This window comes from Montipora capricornis, chromosome 6 (assembly GCF_036669925.1).
Source record: "Montipora capricornis isolate CH-2021 chromosome 6, ASM3666992v2, whole genome shotgun sequence".
Taxonomy (NCBI): Eukaryota; Metazoa; Cnidaria; class Anthozoa; order Scleractinia; family Acroporidae; genus Montipora; species Montipora capricornis.
This window is the reverse complement of record NC_090888.1, coordinates 1,683,823-1,708,822: the sequence shown is the minus strand read 5'-3', so window position 1 is coordinate 1,708,822 and position 25,000 is coordinate 1,683,823. Positions and strand designations below refer to the sequence as shown.

Here is a 25,000-nt window from a genome sequence, read left to right as displayed (position 1 = left end):
CTGAGCATGAGCATAAGGTTTGGAGGCCGACGAAGAGGCCGACATTTTTCAAAGTGCGCGTGCTCAGAACGAAAAACTGGTACAGTGTACTCATAGTCGTCTTCGTCCTCCGGTCTAAAGGTCCCTATTTTATTTGCTGTTCTAAGAACAATTTACGCAGCATTTTCATAGCCTTAGGCTTTGTAAGCCTAGTACATGTTGGGTATTAAAATGACTCTACCTATCAAACCTAAAAGAAATGTAATTAACTTTCACTTCTGTTCTATGATGTCTTTAATTTCTGATTATCCTCGATTTCCTGCATCAACAATATTTCTCAGACTGATTTTATTTTGTCTGTAAATATTTTTTCATCATTGTGGCATGATTTTTGCTGTAGTTTGCTCTACCAGGGTCCTTAAAATTTAAGTGAAACTGTAATACATAGAACTAGAGCAATTCAATATAACTTAAGCCGCCGGGATCAACTCCAACATTTCGCTTTTAGAGGACGCAGCCTTTCTTTTTCGCTTCTAGGAGACTTTTCGTCATCTAAGAGAGTAGGGTTACATGGTACGTACGGAAGTCCGTAATTGCATTTCACGAAGTTCGATGGCATTAACCGTGGTATTACGGCATGCAATTTTCTTTAGGAGAAACACGTAGCCCCGTCGGTAACCAGAACTTGCAAATGTGTATATGAAAGGATTTACAGCAAGGCTGAGAAGCGCGAGGTACTGTGTCGCATAGTGGAGATCAATGATGAAAGCATTGTTTACCTCGCTGTATTTCATAATTAGCAAAATTCCGTAAGGAATAAAAGCCACAAAAAATATCAATGTGAGAATTATCAAAAGCCACACCAATCTTCGCTTTTCTGTGATTTCCTGTCGTGTTGCTCGTCTTTCTCCGTTGTTGTTGAAGATGGTTTTGTTGATGTACATGCCATATATGATAAACGAATAACAAAACATGATTATCGTAAAAGGAACAAGGGCAAGAATCACTACAAAACAGTAGATGTAGACTACTATACCCTCCCTTGCATCACCATAGCTACAGATTTCCTTATCGTCAGGTTTAGTAGTAGCGAATAGTGGCGTCACGAGAGCAAAGGAGGCTGACCAGATTCCTGTAATAACGCAGGCAATCCTTTCAGAAGTTAGTCTGCGAGATGATGTCAGCGGTTTCACAAGGGCATGATACCTTTCTATTGCTAACAACGTCAGTGTCATCACTGTCACTAAAAACGACACCAAAGACACGTTATTGGTGTAAACGAATTTACAAAGGAAATTTAAGGCAGCACTTGTGAAGGAAGATGGAGACGAGAACCTTGATAGAATTAAGTGTACAATCGTAAAGAGCAGCGTAATAATATCTGCTACAGCAATATTGACCAGGAGATAGTTGGTTGTTGATCTCATCCCACGGATGGCCTTCACCACTGCTATGACCATTGAATTACCGATGATACCAACACTAATAATAATGAAAATAATAACCAACGTCATAGTCCGTTCAGTGTACTGGTCTGATTGGCTCAGCTGCTGGGAGCTAATGTTGCTCGACTGGGAAGCCATGCGTGCCAATGTTTTCCAAAATGAGGTATCACTGACTGACTGGAGTCTACAGGAAGATAGGAAGGAAGTCAAAATAACCAAGGAAAGAAAGGGACGGGGGGAAGGGTTGGGAGCTGAAATCCTCCTAGAGTCACATTTTGGCACTCAAATGGCTCAGATAGCATTTTTGGGTAGCGAATAGTTCCCTGGGAAAACTCGTGGAAACTGTAAATGTCACCTAGCGATTTATCACTTTCTCATTCTCGTTCTCATCCACAATTTTACGCCGTATTTTTTCCTTGCCATAAACGAGCATTTTATTTCGAATTTCTTCACCAGATCGCCATTGAGCCTTTTACGTGCATGCAGGCTAAAGTTTGTCCTCAAATTAAGAGATCGCATTTTGAGGATTTCATTTAAATCTTAAGCTCGACTACTTTAAAAAGAAAGGAGTCTAGAATATTCTTGAACTCATGACCAGGTTACCCCTTATCATTGGGTATTCATCAAATTCCGGAAGTATCTTGCACTGTACTCGCATTATGTTGTGGGTCAAATGGAATGTCAGCTTCAAAATTGCTAAAGGATGATACACACAACAACTATGGAAAGAGACTGAGATGATGATGTCATTCCCGGCCTTAGCTGTCTTCATCCTATTTTGAGGTCAACAATATTTTCTACAAATCATATTAAATTGTTCTGACCTTGCTTACATCAATACTTACTTTTTCTTTGGGTTTTCCTGAGACCAGGAAAACGAAGGTCAGAGATCGATAGGACCTCCCGTCGAAGTTGTATTACAATCGGTCTTTTCCAATAACTGTTTTGAATCATGCGAACCTGAGCAAATGTAAATCAAACAAAATTAAGATTCCATGATTTTGCTATGTTGTAAGCTCTGGGAAATTATTAAATTGTTCTGTCAACTTATAAGCGTACTATAGATGGTTTTCACTTACGTGACTTGGCTGCCATATTGGTGTACAAAACAATACAAAATGTATGCATGGAATATGCATAAAAATAGAGTTTGGTTCCCAAAGGAGAGAACGTCTATTGTTCTTACATGAGGAGCTTAACTTGGGTCAGGAATGTGGGTCCCCGCTGTTTAGGTAAAAAAAATTTACCAAAATCTCAGTGGGAGTTGTAACAAGACTCACACTAAAAAGGCAGAGCGAGAGACAAAGGGAGAGAGAGATGTTAATCTCGACATATTTGTTGGGCCGAATTCGTCATAAAGTTTTAATGACGACAAATAACTCAAATTACTTTAAATTAATTTTGAGTGATGTGTCAAAATAGTCCAGAGGCACAGGAAATCAATCTGAAATATTTTCTAAAGCACGGTTTACAACGGCCAGCATCATGCAATTAAAGAATGGAAAATTATTTCTTTATTCTCTTTATTTCAAATTAATTTAAACACAGGCAAATTATATCTTAACTTTCAGGCTACCGAGATGCAACTTGTTTTGCCCGGCATACACTTTTCTCAACAGCAACGGTGAATTGGTTCTTTTCTGATTTTAAAGCAATCTATTTTTAAGTTTTATACTTATGGAACTCGATAACTGAGGAATAAAACTCAACAGCTATTACACCTTCGAACATCTGCTTCCCTAATTCTCCGGTTAAACATGAAACGCGTTAGTGATGTATTGGTGTATTTGTTAATTTAAACACAGGCAATTTTTTCAGTTGTCAGTTAACTTTCAGGCTACCGAGATGCAACTTGTTTTGCCTGGCATACACTCTTCTCAACAGCAACGGTGAATTGGTTCTTTTCTGATTTTAAAGCAATCCATTTTTAAGTTTTATACTTATGGAACTCGATAACTGAGGAATAAAACTCAACAGCTATTACACCTTCGAACATCTGCTTCCCTAATTCTCCGGTTAAACATGAAACGCGTTAGTGATGTATTGGTGTATTTGTTAATTTAAACACAGGCAATTTTTTCAGTTGTCAGTTACCTTTCAGGCTACCGAGATGCAACTTGTTTTGCCTGGCATACACTCTTCTCAACAGCAACGGTGAATTGGTTCTTTTCTGATTTTATATTTAAAGCAATCTATTTTTAAGTTCTATACTTATGGAACTCGATAACTAAGGAATAAAACTCAACGGCTATTACACCTTCAAACATCCGCTTCCCTAATTCTCCAGTTAAACATGAAACGTTAGTGATGTATTGGTGTATTTGTTAATTTAAACACATGCAAATCATTTCTTAACTTTCAGACTTCCGAGATATAACTTTTTTTGCCTGGCATACACTTTTCTCAACAGCAACGGTGCATTGGTTCTTTTCTGATTTTAAAGCAAACCATTTTTAAGTTTTATACTCATGGAACTCGATAACTGAGGAATAAAACTCAAGAGCTATTACACCTTCGAACATAATTCTCCGGTTAAACATGAAACGTTACTGATGTATTGGTGTATTTGTTAATTTAAACACAGGCAAATTATTTCAGTTGTCAGTTAACTTTCAGGCTACCGAGATGCAACTTGTTTTGCCTGGCATACACTTTTCTCAACAGCAACGGTGAATTGGTTCTTTTCTGATTTTAAAGCAATCCATTTTTAAGTTTTATACTTATGGAACTCGATAACTGAGGAATAAAACTCAACAGCTATTACACCTTCGAACATCCGCTTCCCTAATTCTCCAGTTAAACATGAAACGTTAGTGATGTATTGGTGTATTTGTTAATTTAAACACAGGCAAATTATTTCTTAACTTTCAGGCTACCGAGATGCAACTTGTTTTGCCTGGCATACACTTTTCTCAACAGCAACGGTGAATTGGTTCTTTTCTGATTTTAAAGCAAACCATTTTTAAGTTTTATACTTATGGAACTCGATAACCGAGGAATAAAACTCAATAGCTATTACACCTTCGAACATCTGCTTCCCTAATTCTCCGGTTAAACATGAAACGTTAGTGATGTAGTGGTGTATTTGTTCATTTAAACACAGGCAAATTATTTCTTAACTTTCAGGCTACCGAGATGCAACTTGTTTTGCCTGGCATACACTTTTCTCAACAGCAACGGTGAATTGGTTCTTTTCTGATTTTAAAGCAATCCATTTTTAAGTTTTATACTTATGGAACTCGATAACCGAGGAATAAAACTCAATAGCTATTACACCTTCGAACATCTGCTTCCCTAATTCTCCGGTTAAACATGAAACGTTAGTGATGTAGTGGTGTATTTGTTCATTTAAACACAGGCAAATTATTTCGTAACTTTCAAGCTACCGAGATATAACTTGTTTTGCGTGGCACACACTTTTCTCAACAGCAACGGTGAATTGGTTCTTTTCTGATTTTAAAGCAAACCATTTTTAAGTTTTATACTCATGGAACTCGATAACTGAGGAATAAAACTCAACAGCTATTACACCTTCGAACATAATTCTCCGGTTAAACATGAAACGTTACTGATGTATTGGTGTATTTGTTAATTTAAACACAGGGAAATTATTTCAGTTGTCAGTTAACTTTCAGGCTACCGAGATGCAACTTGTTTTGCCTGGCATACACTTTTCTCAACAGCAACGGTGAATTGGTTCTTTTCTGATTTTAAAGCAATCCCTTTTTAAGTTTTATACTTATGGAACTCGATAACTGAGGAATAAAACTCAACAGCTATTACACCTTCGAACATCTGCTTCCCTAATTCTCCAGTTAAACATGAAATGTTAGTGATGTAGTGGTGTATTTGTTCATTTAAACACAGGCAAATTATTTCTTAACTTTCAGGCTACCGAGATATAACTTGTTTTGCGTGGCACACACTTTCTCAACAGCAACGGTGAATTGGTTCTTTTCTGATTTTAAAGCAAACCATTTTTAAGTTTTATACTCATGGAACTCGATAACTGAGGAATAAAACTCAACAGCTATTACACCTTCGAACATCTGCTTCCCTAATTCTCCGGTTAAACATGAAACGTTAGTGATGTAGTGGTGTATTTGTTCATTTAAACACAGGCAAATTATTTCTTAACTTTCAGGCTACCGAGATATAACTTGTTTTGCGTGGCACACACTTTTCTCAACAGCAACGGTGAATTGGTTCTTTTCTGATTTTAAAGCAAACCATTTTTAAGTTTTATACTCATGGAACTCGATAACTGAGGAATAAAACTCAATAGCTATTACACCTTCGAACATAATTCTCCGGTTAAACATGAAACGTTACTGATGTATTGGTGTATTTGTTAATTTAAACACAGGGAAATTATTTCAGTTGTCAGTTAACTTTCAGGCTACCGAGATGCAACTTGTTTTGCCTGGCATACACTTTTCTCAACAGCAACGGTGAATTGGTTCTTTTCTGATTTTAAAGCAATCCATTTTTAAGTTTTATACTTATGGAACTCGATAACTGAGGAATAAAACTCAACAGCTATTACAGACCCATTACACCTTCGAACATCCGCTTCCCTACTGAATTCTCCGGTTAAACATGAAACGTTACTGATGTATTGGTATATTTGTCAATTTAAACACAGGCAAATTATTTTGTCAGTTAACTTTCAGGCTACCGAGATGCAACTTGTTTTGCCTGGCATACACTTTTCTCAACAGCAACGGTGAATTGGTTCTTTTCTGATTTTAAAGTAAACCATTTTTAAGTTTTATACTGATGGAACTTTATAACTGAGGAACTGGGAAATTTAGAATGCCCAATTGTAGCTGTGTAAAATTTCATTCCGGGCTAATTGATTTCCCAGCATGTCACAGGGAGGGACATTCAATATTAATCACAGACTTATCAATTTCCTAGCTGCTACCATGATATCCTGATATCATGAAATTGAACTTAACAGCAATTATTTTACCTAAACGTTTGAGCGTGAGCCTGTATACCGGGAAGGCTTCCAGCACCGAATTCCCCGACGTCAACATTGTTTACTGCCTCCACTGAACTCATTTGAAAACATGAATACAGAAATCCATGACATTCAGACGAAGACTGCTGAATTAATCCCCCCACAGAGGCCAACCAAAGTTATTCCGTAAGCTTCGTCCCCTTTTTTACCAGAATTTCGGACGGCGAGTCTAATCTGCAGGTCGCAGGTCGCAGGTCACAGGTTGCAGGTCATTGTTTCACCAATACAGAAAGTATCCTAAACATTCTTAAAAGCTAACCTTAGGCCTAATTGCCTAAGGTTAGCTTTTAAGAATGTTTAGGATACTTTCTGTATTGGTGAAACAATGACTGCAACCTGTGACCAGCGACCTGCGATCTGCAGATCAGACCCGCCGAATTTCGGAACGTCATCACCATTTTCCCGCAAAAAGTTACCGACTTTAAGGCGACAAATCTCTCTTCGAAAGAGCTGAAAAAACTTTCCTTCGACATTTTACCCTGGATGCCAGAGGTCTTCTCGCTCACCAGCGGCGAGGAGCGTCGAAGTAGTGCTGGTCGGCGAGAGACGACGGCGACCTGTACCATTTTTGCCCAGGTGAGAGAGTTAATCCATAAATCCTATAGAACGAAAAATGGTTCCGTGTCCCAGCACTAACCGCCACAGTCGATACGCGCAAAGGAACCGAAATAGATTTGTGTTCCCCACAAAATTCATCTCGCCCCTAAATATGGTCATTCAATTGTGGGAGGCGCGGTGGCCTCATGGTTAGTGCGCTCGACTCCGGATCGAGTGGTCCGGGTTCGGGGCCTGGCCGGGGACATTGTGTCGTGTTCTTGGGCAAAACACTTTACTCTCACGGTGCCTCTCTCCTCCCAGGTGTATAAATGAGTACCGGCGAATTCAATGCTGGGGGTAACCCTGCGATGGACTAGCATCCCATCCAGGGGGGAGTACAAATACTCCTAGTCGCTTCATGCTTCGGAAACCGGAGATAAGCGCCGGCCTGATGGGCAGACTTTACCTACCTACCAATAAAAACTTAACTACTTTTTTCTGATTAACGTAACTCGGTTCACAGTACAATCCGATCGATCCTGAATGCTTTAACACTTTTCTGAATACGAAACACCTTTTGTGTTATGTCTTTAGCCCCTCATGCACCAACATGGCCGCTGTGACGTCACGTGAAAACGATCTATAGGAGGTTTTCACGTGAAGTCATCGCCGCCATTTTGGTGGACGAAAACACCAAATTATGTTGTGGGTCAAATGGAATCAAATGTGGGTCAAATGGTCAGCTTCAAAATTGCAAAAGGATGATTACACACAACAACTATGGAAAGAGACTGAGATGATGATGTCATTCCCGGCCTTAGCTGTCTTCATCCTATTTTGAGGTCAAAAAGATTTTCTGCAAATCATATTAAAATGTTCTGACCTTGCTTACATCAATACTTACTTTTTCTTTGGGTTTTCCTGAGACCAGTAAAACGAAGGTCAGAGATCGATAGGACCTCCCGTCGAAGTTGTATTACAATCGGTCTTTTCCAATAACTGTTTTGAATGATGCGAACCTAAGCAAATGTAAATCAAACAAAATTAAGATTCCATGATTTTGCTATGTTGTAAGCTCTGGGAAATTATTAAATTGTGCTGTGAACTTATAGACCTCTTTCATAATGGCGGCCAAATAAATTATTCTTTTGTTTTAATGCTAATAAGCCCTACTAACCTCGCTACGACGAGCAAATTTCAAAAGAATATTTGTTTTAAAACGAGGGCAGAAGGTCTAATTAACATAAATACAAAATAATGTAAAGTTGGTCGCCATTTATGAAAGTGGTCTATAAGCGTACCATAGATGGTTCTCACTCACGTGACTTGGCTGCGATATTGGTGTATATGCATAAAAATAGACCTTGGTTCCCAAAGGAGACAACGTCTATTGTTCTTGTACACCAACATGGCCGCTGTGACGTCACGTGAAAACGATCTATATATGCAAATTGTGAAAATTGATGTAAATTGATATAAATGTGAGTCTCATAGCTGAAGGGTTAGTTCTAAAAATTGAGAGATACGTGCAAAGGTTGACTCAAGAATATAGTGCATAGCATAGGGTGGTTCCTACGTACTCATGGGCTCCTGGCTCCTGCAGGCTATGCATCCCCCCGTCCTTTTCGTAATCAAAAAGACAGTAAATGCAAAAGCAATAGCTCGCTCGGTCGCCGACTCAATGGCAGTTGCGGCGTACTAATAGATTCTATATCTTTTTTTATTCTTCAGAATTTAAAGACCTTGTTTTGCCTCTTTTTCACCAGTACTAACACACGTGGGCCATCATGTACCGATCATCGCACGGAGAAATTTGATGGGAGTAAAAAATGGACATACCAAAGAGTATCCCAGTGGTTCAGGAAACAAGGCGGGGATAACAGGAGAATAGAGAGCACTATTTTGGGAACAAGCAAAGTCTTTGAGTCTAAAGGTGACAAAGATTACGACCCTTGGTTGGAACGCTTGAAGCTATCGGCCTGGTTCCGGGTTACTCCATAACCTGTATCTCACGGTCGCCCTTTAGAAATAACAACGCTTGAATATCATGTCGGTAATATATTTTTCTCTTAAGACTAAACTGATACAGAACAAATATTTGATTGTTCAGACGACCCAATCCAAACCTGACACAAAGCAGGACTCCAAGGCAACAGGATTTGTCCAAGAGAAGCACAAAATGACTGACAAACCGCAGAATGGGAAGAATCGAGCACTGCTGCCTACCACAAGACGAGTGGTTTCACAAGTAAATGTTATGAAAACCTTGCTGGCATCGTACAAACGAAACACTGATTTCAAATCTGAATACGTCACGATTGAATTTGCAAAACGCCCAGAAGGTAAAAAACTGATTCATTCCTTGAGGTAACTTTGCTTTTGCAGTCAAAAGAGGTATCAGCGAATGTCTTATTAATGCAAAACACTGCACTTAATGTCTTTACGTAATTGTGTAAAGTTGTTTGTGATTCTTTTTCGGAATGATCCTGGAAACGAAAATTAAGGAAAAGGTTTCCTGGCTCCTCTAGCCCTTTTATCATAGCCTTAAAACAACACAACAATGTCTTAATTTTAAAAACCGGATTGTTTTATTTTATTACTTTGTTGGTGTACCCATATATCATTTTTGACAAAAAATATGATCTCAAACTGAACCTCAACCTCTTGAGACATGTGTATCCGCGACTCGTTCATTTGCAGATCGTGCAATAGACATGGGCTTCTTATTACACGGAGGAGTTGATTGTTCAATCATCCCTGGCGATTCGGGAATTTTTGTCAAACACGTAATCGCTGGCAGTGTCGCGGATAAAAAGTTAAGTCCTGGGGACAGGATTTTGTCGGTAAGTTGATTCACTCGCCCATTGCTGTAGACCACTTTCAGAAATAGCGAGCACCTTTAAATTCTTTTGTATTTATGTTTAATAATTAGACCTACTGCCCTCATTTTGAAACAAAAATTCTTTTGAAATTTGCTCGTCGTAGCTGCCGGTAAAAAGACCACGCAGACATATGTGATAACACAACGTTTTCAATCAAAGAGTACCTTAGCTAATATACAAGACGGCGGACTAGAGCGGGAAAAGACGTCAACAACACTAGTTCCAGTCCTTTTTCCGAGCATATAATGACAGTGACGAGACTAGAAAGGCCTATTAGCATGAAAACAAAAGGATATTTTATTTGGCCGCCATTATGAATGAGGTCTATGCTATGAATGTTTAGAAGTAATTTTTAGAAATGTCTTTTACTAAAAATATTGCATTAACAAGGTTGTATTTGATTGGTTGAAGATAAACGGACTTAACGTCACAAAAGTAAAATTGACATGCGCACAACAAGCAGTGAGGAGGGCTCAAGGAATGGTCAGACGCACCTAACAGACAGGTACAGTACAGTAGTTTACTATCCCACCCCCCCCCCCCCCCCAACACACATTTGTCTTCTGAGTATCCCGGAATCTGATTTTGCAAAAGCGAAAGAAAGTACAAATGCCCAATGCATTAAAGTCATTAGACTTGACTGAGACCAGTCATGTGTTGAGTTGTGTATCACTTATCCTGTTTTGAAAAACTTGGTGAGCCTGACTAGCAACCCGTCCGATGTTGTTCAAAAGGTAGATGGGAAAGGAAAGGAAAGGAAAGGAAAGGAACTTTATTAAAGTGTCTAGTCGTTCTAACGCTGGAGCGCTAATTGGGGACACTGTAAACTGAAATTAACAATGAAAGCAAATCAAGTCAAATGTTGGTTTTTGAGGAGAGGGAAAACCGCCGGGGAGTACCCGGAAAAAACCTCTCGGTGCAGAGTAGAGAGCCAACAAACTCAACCCACATATGACGCTGAGTCTGGCGTTTGGTAGAAAGTGAGCCCCCAGAAAGAAAGAAAAAAGACCCAGAAAAGTGTATTTAAATGTGAGCGGCACGTTCAGCCCTTCATTCAACTCTCATTGTACCTGATGAAGGCTGGTTTTGCCAACCGAAATATAGCCGTTACACCACTAAAATCAAATCTACGTTGTACATATCGGCTCTTGCCCAAAATATTTAGCTTCTCAACTTGTAAATTACGCCGATTATATCAAGCCATTGATCCAACGTACACCGACAGGAAGATTGTCCACGGTTGCTTGCTTCAAAACTCTTCATTACACCAATAGCGTTTTTGTTTCGTAGCGTTGGCGTCTCTGAAACTCCCCGCTACGTTGCTTCATTAGTTGCTCCTCACATCTATGGCAGGTCTTAAATTATTGTACAACAGTTGTTGATAGTTTAACATACTGGCTTTCTTGTTTTCTCGTGTTTCAAAATAGAAAATTATCTACGAGGCAATTAAAAAGGAAAACCGACGAGATTCTTCACCTTTCAGCGACGAGGATATTGAAGGTGCCTTAACAGTTTTGTGAGTACTTTGAGTAACTAGCGTATTGGCTTCATACGCCAAAGTCAGGTATTTAAGGCAGGATTGCGTGACAATTGAAGGAAGGCAGCAGGTCATGTGACGCTATTCAAATTATAAAAACCCCAATCTCGTTCCCAAGGCTTTTGCAATTAATGGCGGAAAAGCCTTGGATCGAGGTTGGTCAAAACAGGTGGCCCATTACACTGAAATAAACGTTGAATGAACTCTTGAATGAACAAAGAAATACTCATATGAAGTATTTAAACAACAGATTACGAAGATGCCTTCTCCGTACACGACGTCAAGGGAAAAGGAAATATCAGAGTCAACGATGTATTTCCTCTGATTCGTTCACTTGGTTACAATCCCCTTGAAGCCGCGGTCTGGTGTTACATGAATGAACTGGGACTCACAGGTAAGAAGAATTTTCCAGGGTCGTTTTATTAGTTATCTTCGAAGTCAAGTGGCAAAGTGTATCCAGTCGATTGTACGAATAATCTGGTTGGTGATGCTATATTTGTTGTCTTTTGGGTGAGCTATGATGTTATTGGCTTCTTCCTTCTCAGAACTATACACTTACATGGAGGATTGGTTTAGCATGGGACTAGCGTGCGCGAGGTCGTGAGTCTAACTCCGGCCTGATCAACACTCGGCGTCTTTAAATAACTGAGGAGAAAGTGCTGCCTTTGTAATTACATCTGCGAATGGTTAGAAGTTCAAGTCTTCTTGGACAAAGGGTGGCTTAGTGGTTATCTATCGAGCCTACCACCACTGCAAGCTGGGGTTCAACTCTGGCCCCAGCCTGCATTTGGGCTGAGTTTCAGTTGATCTCAGCCTGACTCGAGGGTTTTCCTCCGGGTACTCCGATTTTCCTCCCTCATCAAAATCGACTCACAGATAATTAACATCTAGCTGTGGTGCTGTGCTCCGACATCAACATGGACTGTATAGCGGCATCCAGAGGCGCCTTCGTATGCTTTCAGCCGGATATTGTGAGCTGCGCCCTTTCGCAATTCAGTCCTAAATACTGCAAGTAAAGGGTGATTAGCACTGCCAATTATGATTATTATTATTATTGTTATTAAAAAATTAGTATTATCATCATTGTTATTATTATTTATTATGTAGGTCACGTCTCATAACCCTTGTTCCTAAGAGGGTCTCAATGGGGTTAAGCGTGTGGCGTGAAACGTCCAAAAAATTAACCGTGTGTCGTGAATTATTTTGTCCAGATAACCGTGTTGTTTGTAGCTTTTCCTAAGCTCTGAACAATTATTTGATGTAAAACTTAAGCGTGCTCCGTGAAATCGCGAAATTCTTAACCGTGTACCGTGTTTGCTACACCCCCATTGAGACCCTCTCCTAAGTGTTGAACACTGCGGGAAGTTTAAGATCCCACAGAGTAAATGATAAGAGCAGGGCACAGAGTTCCCGGTGTTGAGGTCTGGCCAGAATGTGTCCCCAAATAAGCGCCATAAAGGCGCTAGAATGTCTAGAAACGTAAATGAAGATTGCGATTGATTGATTGATTGATTGATTGATTAGTTTATCAAGCTAACGTTAACTGTTCCAGTTTTCCCGGCTAATTGTACCTACATAGCTGGCCGTATTGTGTTGGAAAACGTTTGTATTGGGGCTTTTAACATCAAATTTTGGATGACATTGAGTCCATTAAATATCGAGCGATGAATTTTGCCCAACATTGCATGGTTGGGTCATGTTTAGCAGCTTGCCCCATTGAAAATCACCATACAACACTTTTTTCCCGAAAATCGTAGCCTTTGATTGTACTTCTACTTCTGTCACTTAATTTATTTCAGTAAACCGAAAATTAAAGTTCACGGAGTTTTTAAGAATAATGGCATCCTTGATAGCGGACGAGGCACGCGAAGAGCATGGGCTTGACACCATCCGGGTCTTTGACTCAGAGGAGCGAGGGTACATTAATTCTGCAGAGCTGGAAACAGCGTTAAGATGCATGCCGGGAAGTAGGCACGTAACAGAAAATGAACTGCAGGAAATCCTACAACTTGTGGACCCTGATGGAGACGGGAAGATAAATATTCCAGGTAAAAACTATCTGTCTTATAAACTCGGCCGTCGAAGAAGTTATTAGAAATAAAACACAAACCGCGGTGATAAGAAGTCTACCGGTAGTTTATAAAAATGAATTGCTTCACAAAGTTTATCACCGCGATTTATGATTTATTTCTAATTAAACTACCGTATCTGTCTTGTTCTCAAATTATCCAATCACAACCACAAGCCTTTTAGGGGGGTCAGGGAAAGTCGGGAAAATAAATACATTCCATGTAAATTCAAGTCATTTTTAGAAGGTGGGTGAGAGGGTATAGTGTGAGCTTAAGCCAAGCCATGCATCTCTGGCTCTGACCGTCTTTTACGGGGTTTGTCGTTGTTGTTTACAGTCTTCCATTTTTTTCGACAGACTTCAAGAGGCTCGTCGACCGTCAGTAGAACGTATTATAAAAAGAATGTATTCAACCAGTATTTGGAAGCCAGAAAAGATGCGGTTTGCGATCATATTTACCTTAATTTTTTGGCGAATATATCTGTTTCTCTCTGCTTTCTCCAAAACTTGTTCTCATCTCGATTTTCATCTCGCGCTACACTTTTTTCACTCCCACTTTTTGTTTCTGCGCCTTGAATTCTTTTTATTTTGCATATTTTTTCTTTCCGTTTCTTTGAAGGAGAAATAAGACTCTTACTGGGTGTCACCCAGGTTGGTACAGCTTGCAAACTAATGGAACCTTAGTTTAAAAAAAGGGTCTAATTCAGTTTTTTATCAAGACTATTAATAAACAAAAGTCGCTTCAATGTACAGCTTACAAAAATAATTGCAAATAAACGTTACATACCTCCTGAGCAATGATCCCACAAATTGTAAAAATATGTGTAAATTAAAACTGAGTTGAGTACATATGTAATAGGCAATTTTCACGATGGCGTCATTTGACTACAACTACCACAATTCAGTTTGTTTTTCTTTTCATATTTAAATTTTGTATTCCCAGTGGGGCAAAAATAACAATAGCTCTAAATAACATGAGAGAAGCGAAACCTGAAGGATTCTGGTACTTGTAGTCATATGGCGTCATCATGCAATGTCCTATTAGCGCATCTTTCGCTTAATTGCAATCGTCTCTCACTTACACTTAAGGACGTTCGCGCCCAAAACGTTCCCACGTACAGATTTTTTTAAAACTTGCCACGCAGAAAGGTAATGAGCTACTTTTGCCAAAAAGGCAAAAAAAAAATTGGGTGGTCACCATGCTCGTTTTCGAGATCATGAGGTACATTTTTAGAAGATTGCGTTACTTTAAGACGATCTTAGCTTACAACTGTCAGCAATAAAAATACTACATTAGTGAAATTTAGATCAGGTAAACGTACTCAGTTCAACATAACGAATATAACTAAATTAACCTTTGCAGCTGATGTCTTTTTCTGAGGTGAAATAGACCTTGAAAAACGATACATATTAGTCTAAGAAAGAAAACTTCGGTCGCACGAGAGCATAAAAGGCCAAATATTTGTAACTTCTCACGTACAGATTTTTTTTGTTTTTTGTTAAAATGGACAAAATCAAGAAAGGAAGGGATCTACGGAAAGGAAAATGGGGGTCACCGAGCATTCAAGAGGGTAAAATCGCTGCGAAGTTCTCAAAGCGATTGTTTATTCGCACTGTCAAGCCATTGCGTGACATTTCCGAGAAGACCTGGATCCAAAGCTATCCCATGATCCCACATACTTTCACGTTCTATTCTTCTGGAAAATTTTTGTGCCTTTAGCATCATCGTGTTTACCTGCGTTGGTCTGCGATGCATGACGTGTGCGTGACATGCGCGAAAAAATGCGCAGTAGCAATGGGCGCGAACGTCCTTAATTTCTCGCGTCCTTGTTCAAGTAAGATGGACTGGATTGCACTTTCTGTCAAGCATGAAATTTTAGATTACCAGTGTTATAAAAGTGCTCTGTGGAAGCCTTCATTTTACACAAAAAAAAATGACAGAAACGTATTTAGAGTTATCTCGAACTAAACATTTCGACCCCACGTGAGCAAAAGCATACTAGAGCCGGCGATGAATTGGTCAGCATTTAACGCATCGCTTTCACCTTTAAACTACACTCTTAGATATTATCGGAACAAAATAATTGAGTGTGTAATTTTTTTTAGGTTCCCAGACTTTTGGATATACAAGTTTGTTAGCGATATCGGACCTCTAGAATTTCCTTGTCCGCAATCCGGTAATCAATGGTCATTCGTTTGTCCTTTGCCACGCTCTCTTCCAACATACGCGTAACATTGCGACTGCTTTGACCAAAAGGAATCTTGAGGTTTTGATAAATTTCAATTCCCGTATAAACATCGACCACGTGCCGTTCCCAGGCTACGCTCCACTTTATTCCCGGTTTCATGACCACTCCTCTTATTTCCATAATTTCTGCCTCCTCATCGTCATCTTCTTCTTCTTCTGTCCCGTGATCCTTTCTATCGTCATTGCGATTCATTTCAGTGGAGGTTAAGAGATATTTCAGTGGTAGTTGCAATCCAAACTAAAAACATAAGAAAATGAAGAAAAACAGTCCTTCGACTTTACTTAATGCCAAAAAAGAAACAACTTTTGTTATGATTAGTAATGGTAATAGGACTGAGTGGAGTCCAATTCTGTCTGTCATCATACGAGTGATAACAAAATCGGATGACCGCGCAGCGGGAGTCCGTTTTGTTTATCTTACCAATTAATCGTAAAATTTACAATTTCCGAGAAAAGAAGAAGAGCTAAGCTATGAAAGAAAGGGAAAATTTGCATTAAAAGACTGACAAAGAAGTCGTAAATTGTTTAATGTCGCTCTGAAAGAAAGAAAGAAAGAAAGAAAGAAAGAAAGCCCCGATTTTGGAGTCTGTACACTGTTTCTATGGTGATTGAAACCAAGGATGTGATTGGTTGATTTAAACTACAACGTTGAATGTGATTGGTTGAGTGAAACTACATCTTTGAATGTGATTGGCTTATTGAAGTATCCGATAACAACTTGGCAAGTGAATTAGTGGAAAAAAAGAGTTTTTTTAAACCAATCATAAGAGAAACGTGCCCACACGAAAACACCAAAATCTACATTTTTTTGGTCTTAAATTTTTACAGATGCCGCGTAGACTTACGCATGTGCTCAGCCATATTACCCGGGTTGCCGCAGGGCGTTTAATTAACCTCACAAGCAAAGCACAGCCGACCAACTTCTTATGACCAGCCAAAGGACGTGGTAGGGAGTTCTTTCTTCTGGAGAAGGTTTTGTCCTTCGTGTCGAAGGAAACTCTCTGATCTAAGACTGGAGCTAGATTCGTTCCACAACTTATATGAGGGCACACCCTGTGACGACTTCATTCCTCAAGGAAGCATTTGCATCCAGTTATACTGATACCGAACATTCTCAAGCACATATGTTTCATTCTTTAATTTATGGTTATCTTCAGTACATTTTTGGACCTGATTATGTCTTAAGTAGCGAAAATGAGATGACAATAAAAGAACGAATGATCAACATTTCAATATCTTTTCATTAATATTAAAAGCTATTTGTTGAGAATGTACATGTGTTTTATTTAGTGTGATGATCCAGTTTCAGCCTGAAGGTTCAGATTATGAAACGAGAAACCTAAAGTGACGGTTAACCCTTGCGAAACCATGGTTTCATATGATTACTTCCCAGCCAACTTAATGAAAATTCTATACCTTTGACTCAAAAGTCGTTGAGCTCTAGAAAAAGAAAGTTTGAACGACCTTGCCTCCCATACAAGTAAATTTGAAGAAATTCTGTGAACCTTGCATAAAATTCAGTTGTTGAAGGATCTGCAGGAGCGAACCGACCAAAATATCTACTGCATACCTGATAATGAGCAAAAATTCATCGAATCTAATTTAATTGCAGGTGTATTTCTTGACATTTCCGGTCTGATACCTTGCCAAGTTATCCCCGGGGCATTTCTCAAAGCACTGGGATCCCTCAGCAAGGATTTACTCCTTGCTAGACCAAAGTCATGTTAAGAAGGCAAATTTACACCTTTCATATTCCAAGAAGTGGTATATTTACCTACAAGTTCGTCGCATTTACATTTGAGGACAACTATTACAGTAACTGTGTCTTTCAAACTGGATTAGTTAGCGCTATTTTCATTTGGTCAGGCATACCCCGTGTGCGGTCTCCTGACGTCCGGAGTCAAGTATGCAAAGAATTCTACCTTAAAGAGGGTCATATTTTAGGGTCGCATAGTGATAGATTTAATCGCAAAGTGATGACTCATGGAGGCGAGAATGCTAAAACTACCAACCCCTTTTCCGCTCCTCATAAACAATTTTTTTAGCTGCATACACGATGATGCTCTAAGTAGGTATTTCTCTGATCAAGAAAATGGCACACGAATATGGTACTGTTGATTTACCGTGAAGCTACTTGAAACAGATGAAGTGAACATCTTGTTTACGTATTCCGCGTTCCGCGGAAATGTTGAAAGGGCTATCCACGGTGTTTGTAATTTATCTTTAAACTTAACGACTATCGTCACTGTTAACATATTGCTTTGCAAGAACGCACGCTCTGGATTAGTTCGTCCCTATCTTGGAGATTTAAGGCACTGTTGAACAGTACCAAATTAGTCATGCATGCTCGAAGACTAAGTACTGATCTTGGCTAAATCATAAGAGCATCATTACTAATTTAAGGTTTATAGGTAGCAATTGTAACACAAAGGTGATTTGAATGTAAATAAAGTATATAAGGTCATTTCATATCCCCCATAAAATATCTTCTGTACTTACAATTACGTGGAATCGGAGCTGCGGTTGTCGCATCTAAGCAAAAGAAGCTTTGTTTTGGGTGTGGTTTTGGCGTGTTACGTGTGAATGAACACATACTTTAGCCATATGCGCTTTTTGAATCAATTTTGTTGACAGCTTCTCAAGACACCGTTTAAATAAATCGATATTTACTCGGTCAGGGTTCGATGCATCAACAGATTGAAAGCAAACCGAAATTAGAAATACCGTTCATCACAGCCTTGACCATCTTGAGTAATGACACCGGCAACTGATGACAGACAACATGTTTTTCTTCTTCAAACACATTGCTCGCATTTCGCCCTGTCTCAATTCATTTAATCTTACGGTATTTCTTTTTGAAAGTACTCCACCGCAAAAAATATCAATGCATATCCTCCTCTTAAAAGGTGTATATCACAAGAGCAGCACGAAGGTGAATTGCTGCAGGAGACAGATCCCAGAAATTCTTGGTCGAGAAGTTTTGAGAACAGGAAGTTCCCAGAGTCATCGCTCCCTTGACCAGCGGTCGTTCCGCTGGACAAAGGCAACGGAGGTTCTAGGAACGCGATTGGAAATTGGTCTAAACACAGCTGAACGTTAAATCATTTTAAATACGTTTGCCGTATCGGAGACAGCGTATATACTAAGTGCAAGCTTTGCAATTTTTCTTCTCAATGTGGAATGTGCTACCCTCAACGAAGCTGAAGACGTTCTCATTTTTTACAGTCTTACCATCATCCACAGGCTCCAAGTAATCCGGTTCATCGTTTTCTTCGGGTGCCTGATGGTGCTCTACGACTGTAGCAAGCGCCCTTTGGTTGTGTTTAAGTTGAGTCTTTGAGCCTGGTGCTGGTTTGAACGATTCATTTGGAGTCGTTTTGGTAACCTCTGTTTCGAATAATGGAGTTGTCGTTTCTTTGGTGATGTTCGCGAATTCTTCATCACTTATAATTTCTATGTAATCAGGGAAGCTTGTGTCATTTATCCTATTCCCGTTATCATGCATGGCAGAGGAGGACTGGGATTCCTCGTTCTTTAACTGTAGTTGCTGGTACAAGTTGATATTTTGCTGATTGTCACCTTTCTTGTCGTTCTTCGTTTTCGCTCTTAATTGTGGAGAAAGAGGCTGGTACGTCGATTTTGGTGGCGTTTGCGTTATTGGTTGCTTGACAGAGGGGCGATGGCCATCGGTTTCCGAAATTAAACTGTAGTTTGTTATGGGCGGATTGGACAAGCACGACTCTATTCTCTGATAGACATGTGGTTCTTCTTCTTCTTCTTGCCAACCAGCGTTATCACTATTCGGAGCATGCTGCACTTGAGAGGCTTTTTTCGGCGGAGTATCATCTATCCCTTTCTGTCCGGGATCTTCCTGATTACCCGGTTGTGAGTTATTTTCATCTAGATCGTGTTCAAAAGCCAGATTTTCCAATCTACCTTGGGATGCTGTTATTCGTGCAAGAGCCTTATTCTGCTGTACTAAAGTCAAATGGCGTTTTCTCCTCCTTTTCGTCTTGCAGCAAATGTAGTAAGTTAACCAGATATTGAGAATATATGACAGAGCCATACCGCACACCAGGACGGTTATCAGAAGTGTCGTCGAAAACACTGCAACACGCAAATCATATGAGTTACAATACAGCCATTTGACAGACCAAAACTTTGAAAATCTTAGGAAGGGTTTCGTTTTTGCAAACGTTGGCCGTGTAGCACTTATATTTGAACAGACTGAACTGATTAGAGTGCAATGTGAAGTGCTAGTTTTCTGCCCTATATGAACCATGTGGATCCATGTGTGCCCACACAAGGACAGAGAAAAACTCTGACCAGGGTGGGAATTGAACCCACGACCTTCGCGTTAGAATCACCGCTGCTCTACCGACTGAGCTACAAGGTCAGACGGGAGCAGGCCGTGGAAACTGAAGATGTTAAAGTCACGGCAATGAACATGTACGAGTACATGGAAGGGTTACGTTAGAAACGTTAATTTGGAAGTAACGAAAGGCGAGCATGGAATTAATATTCAGCCCTTCATGAGATTAATTCAATGCGATGCCGATGAAAGGTTTACCAAATGAGCTCTCGAGCCATCTGGGTGAGGGTTGGTCATGTTGGAGAAACAAAGAGTCCAGAGACAATAAAACGACAAGAAACTGGTGACTTTACTTTTGTTCGGAGGTGAACACAGGACCCCAACGTCCATGCTGTGGTCACATGACTTGTTGATGTCATGGCTTTCCCAGCTATCGTGTTTACACTGTAATATTGTCGATTCACTCCCTTTACAATCTATATCTCTGATGAATATTGAACCGGAGCCTTTACCAAAACCAGCCATTGGGACCGCGGCTTCTGCAAAGGAATAGGTCAGCTGCCTACAGATAACAAGCGCGTCATTTAAGTCCCAGTCTTGATCACAAATCGTGCCCCAGTTCTCGCCGTCTTTGCTAATCTCCACTCGTCCGGCGTAGGCAAGAGATGAACTTCTCAAGCGAATGTGAACTGCGGTAATGAAAAGAAAAGCCACGCACTATTAGCGAGAAAGTAAAACAAAAAAGTCTACGACTTTACACGCTTGTGCGATTACTCAGTATATGTTATGCTTTAAGTGCTTCATTTGTAAAAGGCTGATCTAATCAGCGAATCAAAATTATCAAAAACGAAAAGGGCAAAGTCTGGTCGCAAGGTGAAGGAAATATTAAAGATTTCGTCGCCGTTCAATCCACTTTGCCCCTCTTGCTTTTTGAATGTCGATGATGTTGATTCGTAGCCACTCGATTGAACTGACGTCTCCTTGCAAGCGATTCAATAGTTTTAGTAAACAGTAAGAAATTTAAGAGCGTTAACTTGAAGATATTCCAAAATTCGGGCGATTACTATATAAAATGCCCATTGATATCGCGCGCCCCGTGACATATGGCAAAGATGTCGAGAATCAATTCAGAGCACATAGGCAGAATTTGGAGCTACAAGCAACTGCAAAAAGACTGAGCTGAGACTCACTGTTAATAACCGTACAACTCGGCGTGTCATTCAAGTCAGTGCATCCACACCCCTCTCCCCCCCTCCCCCTCCCTCAAGCAAATTGTCTCCACCTCCACTTGGCATGTTAGTTTGAATATCAACATTTTAAAAGGAGAGAGGGGAGAGAGGGGCGTATTGATTTTTTTTTTTTTTTTTTGAACTGGAAAAGGGATTTTAGGAAGAAGTGAATTTTCGATTCAGTGTCGCAGCCTTTTTGCAACTGCCCGTGTAAAGTCGTTAGCACCATTTCGTAACCGCCGAGAACTGTTTTAGGGGATCATGTGAGTATTTTGGCAACGGACCCGGCATCGCAATACCTCACACAAGTGAGCCTGTTCTCGGGCCCATCTTACGGGTGGGAGAAACACGGGTGACCAATGATAAGCTTCGTTGTCAAGTCACGGTGTGTCATAGTGCGTTTGGGAAGAAGACTCCTTCCACGATGTTCTCCACTGATTTTAATGGTTCACAACGACGTTCTGTTTTTCAAATGAAATCTTTGCCTCTTTTCATTTGAAAAAATAATGATTCAAGTGATATAACTGTCTTGATTCATTGTGCCTGGCAGCTGAATCAACACCCTTCGCCGAAGTGACTGCCAATCATCGGGGGCGCCGGATGTAGAATACAATAATTTAAAGTCTGTCGCCATTTGTGTACTTAATCTGGCATACTTTTGAAAAAGAAGAACTGACTGTTAATTTGAAATGACAATTAAACTCGCAGGTGCCACCACTTTTTTTCCTCGTTATATTTGCTAACAAAAATTTTCTCTTGATCCCAAGCATTGTCACAGTAGACTGATATTAATACCCTCTGCTTTGATTTCAGTGAAATGTTTTGTTTCCCTGAATCACTTGTTTATCTGCGGAAGAAACAGGTCTTAAATATCCAACAACACCCACCGAAAAGAAAGGAAAGATTATAGATAACGTTCTCATTGTGCTCTTACAGCGAATGATCACTCGGCATTCTTCACTGAACGAAGAGAAAAGACGTTCAGTAATTTTACCGTTATCGTTTCACTAGATAAAAGGTCGATAACGACTCGTGCCTCCATTGCAAGCCTGATAAATTTTCAGATTAGGCTCCATCGCCACATCTGTATAAACGCCGAAAATTTTCTCCCCGCGGCTTGTGTCAGTCCGTCGACCATAGTATTCCATAAGCCGGGCTACGGCAGCCTTAAAAAGCGAATTGTAATAACTACGAGTAGAGTCATTAAAGGTGGAAATATTTTCGATTTTTTACCGTATTCTCCCATTGTGACAATAATTGGTGCTCCTTGCTGAATCTTTAAAAGCAGACAATAATTCAGAAATTAAAGCAACGATCAAATCAAACACCTTTTGTCCCCAGAAATTCACTGTGGTTCTTTCTTGCTCTGGCGGCAGCAATGAAGATAAGAATCGTGGGGAATAACCCCTTCATGACGAGCTCTTGATATGTTGATTTTCACGTTCTTCATGAATAGATATATCAAAGTTCCGACCTTGCGTACCAATTGTGTCACTTGGTGACATTCCTGCCCACTGTTGGGTCCCAGTCCTTCGGGACTTTAGGGCATAAGTGGCCAAGTACGACGATTCTGATCACTCGTACTTACAAAATTTTGACCTTTAAAGCTAATGGCGTCTCTGTGCTGGTTTAAAATAAACAATCGAAGAGAGGGAGACGCTAATAGCCTTTAAATAGTTGTGAATTTTAGATGAAAAAATCTTTATACGAAATAAAGAAGGCCCAATGAAAAGAAAAATGTCTTTCCGCCATAGGTGCCAAAGCAGAAAGCAATGTTCTCGCCTTCAACTTGAATTATTTCATCAGTTTATTTGACACAATAAAATTGCAGGCGTCTAAGGAAACTGAATAACTTTCGGAAAACAGACAAATCCCCGTCAACGCCACCACGTCTACGAAGTCCAAACGCTGCCGTGTATGTAATCTATGTGACAAACAACTGAAGAAAGAAATCATAGTGCGATTCGCACAACGATATTAGCTGGTTGATGGCCTTTCTTTATTTAACAGCCCAATAGGTGCTTTTTACCTTAAATCATCGCCACTATGTTGCTGGACGAAAACAGCAGATCTCTCATAACCTCCATTTGTTCATCAACCAGCAGTCACTTCTAAATTGCACCATCTTTATCACTGTCTCTATAGATTGGTTACAAACCAACTATTTCTACATATCAAATTTATTCTCTTAGTCATAAGGTACCACTTTGTTGCAATGGTGAGCGGCCTGATTTTATTCTCCACAGCCTCGAAATAATATTTATACTTTTAAGTTAAAGTTTTAATTAAATTAATGAATAGAAACTGGTTTATAGTAATTGTTTTTATATAATTTTTATGACTGATTAAGTTGATTTCTGAGTCAATTATCATGAGTTATTTGGAATGTTTCAAATGAAACTGTCCTCATATCCAAAACGTTATCATCAAGGAGGAACCTTTCTTTAGGGGACTCTTGTCGTGACGGGACATCAACGACACTCTCCATAGAGCCCTTCATCCAGGGGCTCATGCCAGACATGGGTCTTTTGCGGAAAAATCCGGTGGTTGCAGATTCCTTTTGATTGAGTTCAGTGTCATTCACCGAGTTTCTGAAAGCAGGAGTAGCCTTGCAGTTTGGGTTCAGACTATTTATGATGCTCTCAAGCTGCTGAATAAATCGCGTGAGAATAAGGACGGCAATTAGAACAACGACAATCATTCCGAGGAGGACAAAGCTTAAAATTAGGTTGATTTCTCCGTCCATCTGCACTGCTTTGCTTGTTTGTCGCTCCAATCACTTTTGATAATTCGTCACCAGAGGAGGCGCTTGTCTGAAAAACATGAAAATTATAGCAGTGATGTCGATAGATAAGTTGATGCTTTTCTGTCTCCACACTTTCAATGCGCTCCACTAACAGGAGCCCAGGGCCCCATACGAATGACGAGTTGCGACTTCTGCAAAATGCCGCGCTCCGAGGGAGACACCGAGCAAAAAGAAGCTTACTATTTTGCGACTTTTGTTCGCGCCCGGATGGGAAAACTACAGACTGAAGCTAAGCTTCAAAATACCTCATTCTTGACACAACTCTGTTTGTTAATTGTGAATGTTGATTCCCCCTACTTCCATTCCACCTCTACCATTCAATTCCTTTAGGGTATTTTTTCTTACTTGACTTTGTCCGTCAATCAATAACCAATCATTCCGTCGGAGCCAGTGGAATTCTCTCGTAAATAATGCTATAAGTGTTCATTACTGTGAATATTTAAAAAGGGGCTACGTCACGTTATTTTAGGGTGTTTAATTAAGGGAAATCTTTAGTTACACACCAGTGTAGAACTCGAAAAGGGTAATGTGGAATTCCTTTACTGATAAAATTATCATTGCATCGCAAACAAGAAGTTTCTGAGCGAAAACAACCTTTATCCTGGCGATTTGCCATAAACTTGAAAATGTTTTTTCAAGATTTCCCAAATGTAATCCGTTTCAATCTTGTCCATTTGTGTCCACCATGCTAGATCTCTTTCCTTTTGCTATATTATGTTGTTCAACAGTATTAAGTGTTTATTGCCATTTTTCATTCTACTTTTTTGACATCATTTTGGATGTCATGAAGTTACATCACTTTGCGTGACATAGCGCCTTTAACTTAAGAAGAACGAACGGCAAAGCTCGATCTCTCTAAAAAACATCCTTCTCCGTTACATTATATGACAGCAACACCAACCAAGAATAAAACTGGAATATTAAAGAAATC

At 39.8% G+C, this 25,000-nt stretch overlaps 2 protein-coding genes and 1 pseudogene across 8 annotated transcripts in view; 1 reads left to right on the top strand and 2 right to left on the bottom strand.

The window, feature by feature from the left end:
* The window catches only part of LOC138054584 (galanin receptor type 1-like), an 8,227-nt gene extending 1,599 nt beyond the window's left edge, over positions 1–6,628 (bottom strand). Inside the window, exons 1-3 of one of the 4 annotated variants that reach the window (XM_068901087.1) lie at positions 6,400–6,628; positions 2,270–2,384; positions 1–1,608 (exon numbers count right to left, since the gene is read on the bottom strand). The exon at positions 1–1,608 is cut by the window's left edge and continues 1,599 nt beyond it. In XM_068901087.1, the coding sequence (XP_068757188.1) occupies positions 546–1,562 (1,017 nt within the window). In that variant the 5' untranslated portion in view covers positions 1,563–1,608; positions 2,270–2,384; positions 6,400–6,628 and the 3' untranslated portion in view covers positions 1–545. Of the gene's footprint in view, positions 1,609–2,257; positions 2,385–2,503; positions 2,688–5,974; positions 5,989–6,399 lie in introns of those variants that run through there. The other 3 variants (XM_068901086.1, XM_068901085.1, XM_068901084.1) reach the window with 3 other exon arrangements.
* A 2,247-nt stretch (positions 6,629–8,875) lies between these two features.
* LOC138051270 (uncharacterized) lies at positions 8,876–13,970 on the top strand (annotated as a pseudogene).
* Positions 13,971–14,179: 209 nt separating this feature from the next.
* The window catches only part of LOC138051266 (uncharacterized), a 12,506-nt gene continuing 1,685 nt past the window's right edge, over positions 14,180–25,000 (bottom strand). For 2 of the 4 annotated variants that reach the window (XM_068897443.1, XM_068897444.1), the window contains exons 2-5: positions 22,592–24,076; positions 20,388–20,723; positions 18,222–19,829; positions 14,180–15,960 (exon numbers count right to left, since the gene is read on the bottom strand). In XM_068897443.1, the coding sequence (XP_068753544.1) occupies positions 18,865–19,829; positions 20,388–20,723; positions 22,592–22,676 (1,386 nt within the window). In that variant the 5' untranslated portion in view covers positions 22,677–24,076 and the 3' untranslated portion in view covers positions 14,180–15,960; positions 18,222–18,864. Of the gene's footprint in view, positions 15,961–18,221; positions 19,830–20,387; positions 20,724–22,496; positions 24,077–25,000 lie in introns of all 4 variants that reach the window. The other 2 variants (XM_068897445.1, XM_068897446.1) reach the window with 2 other exon arrangements.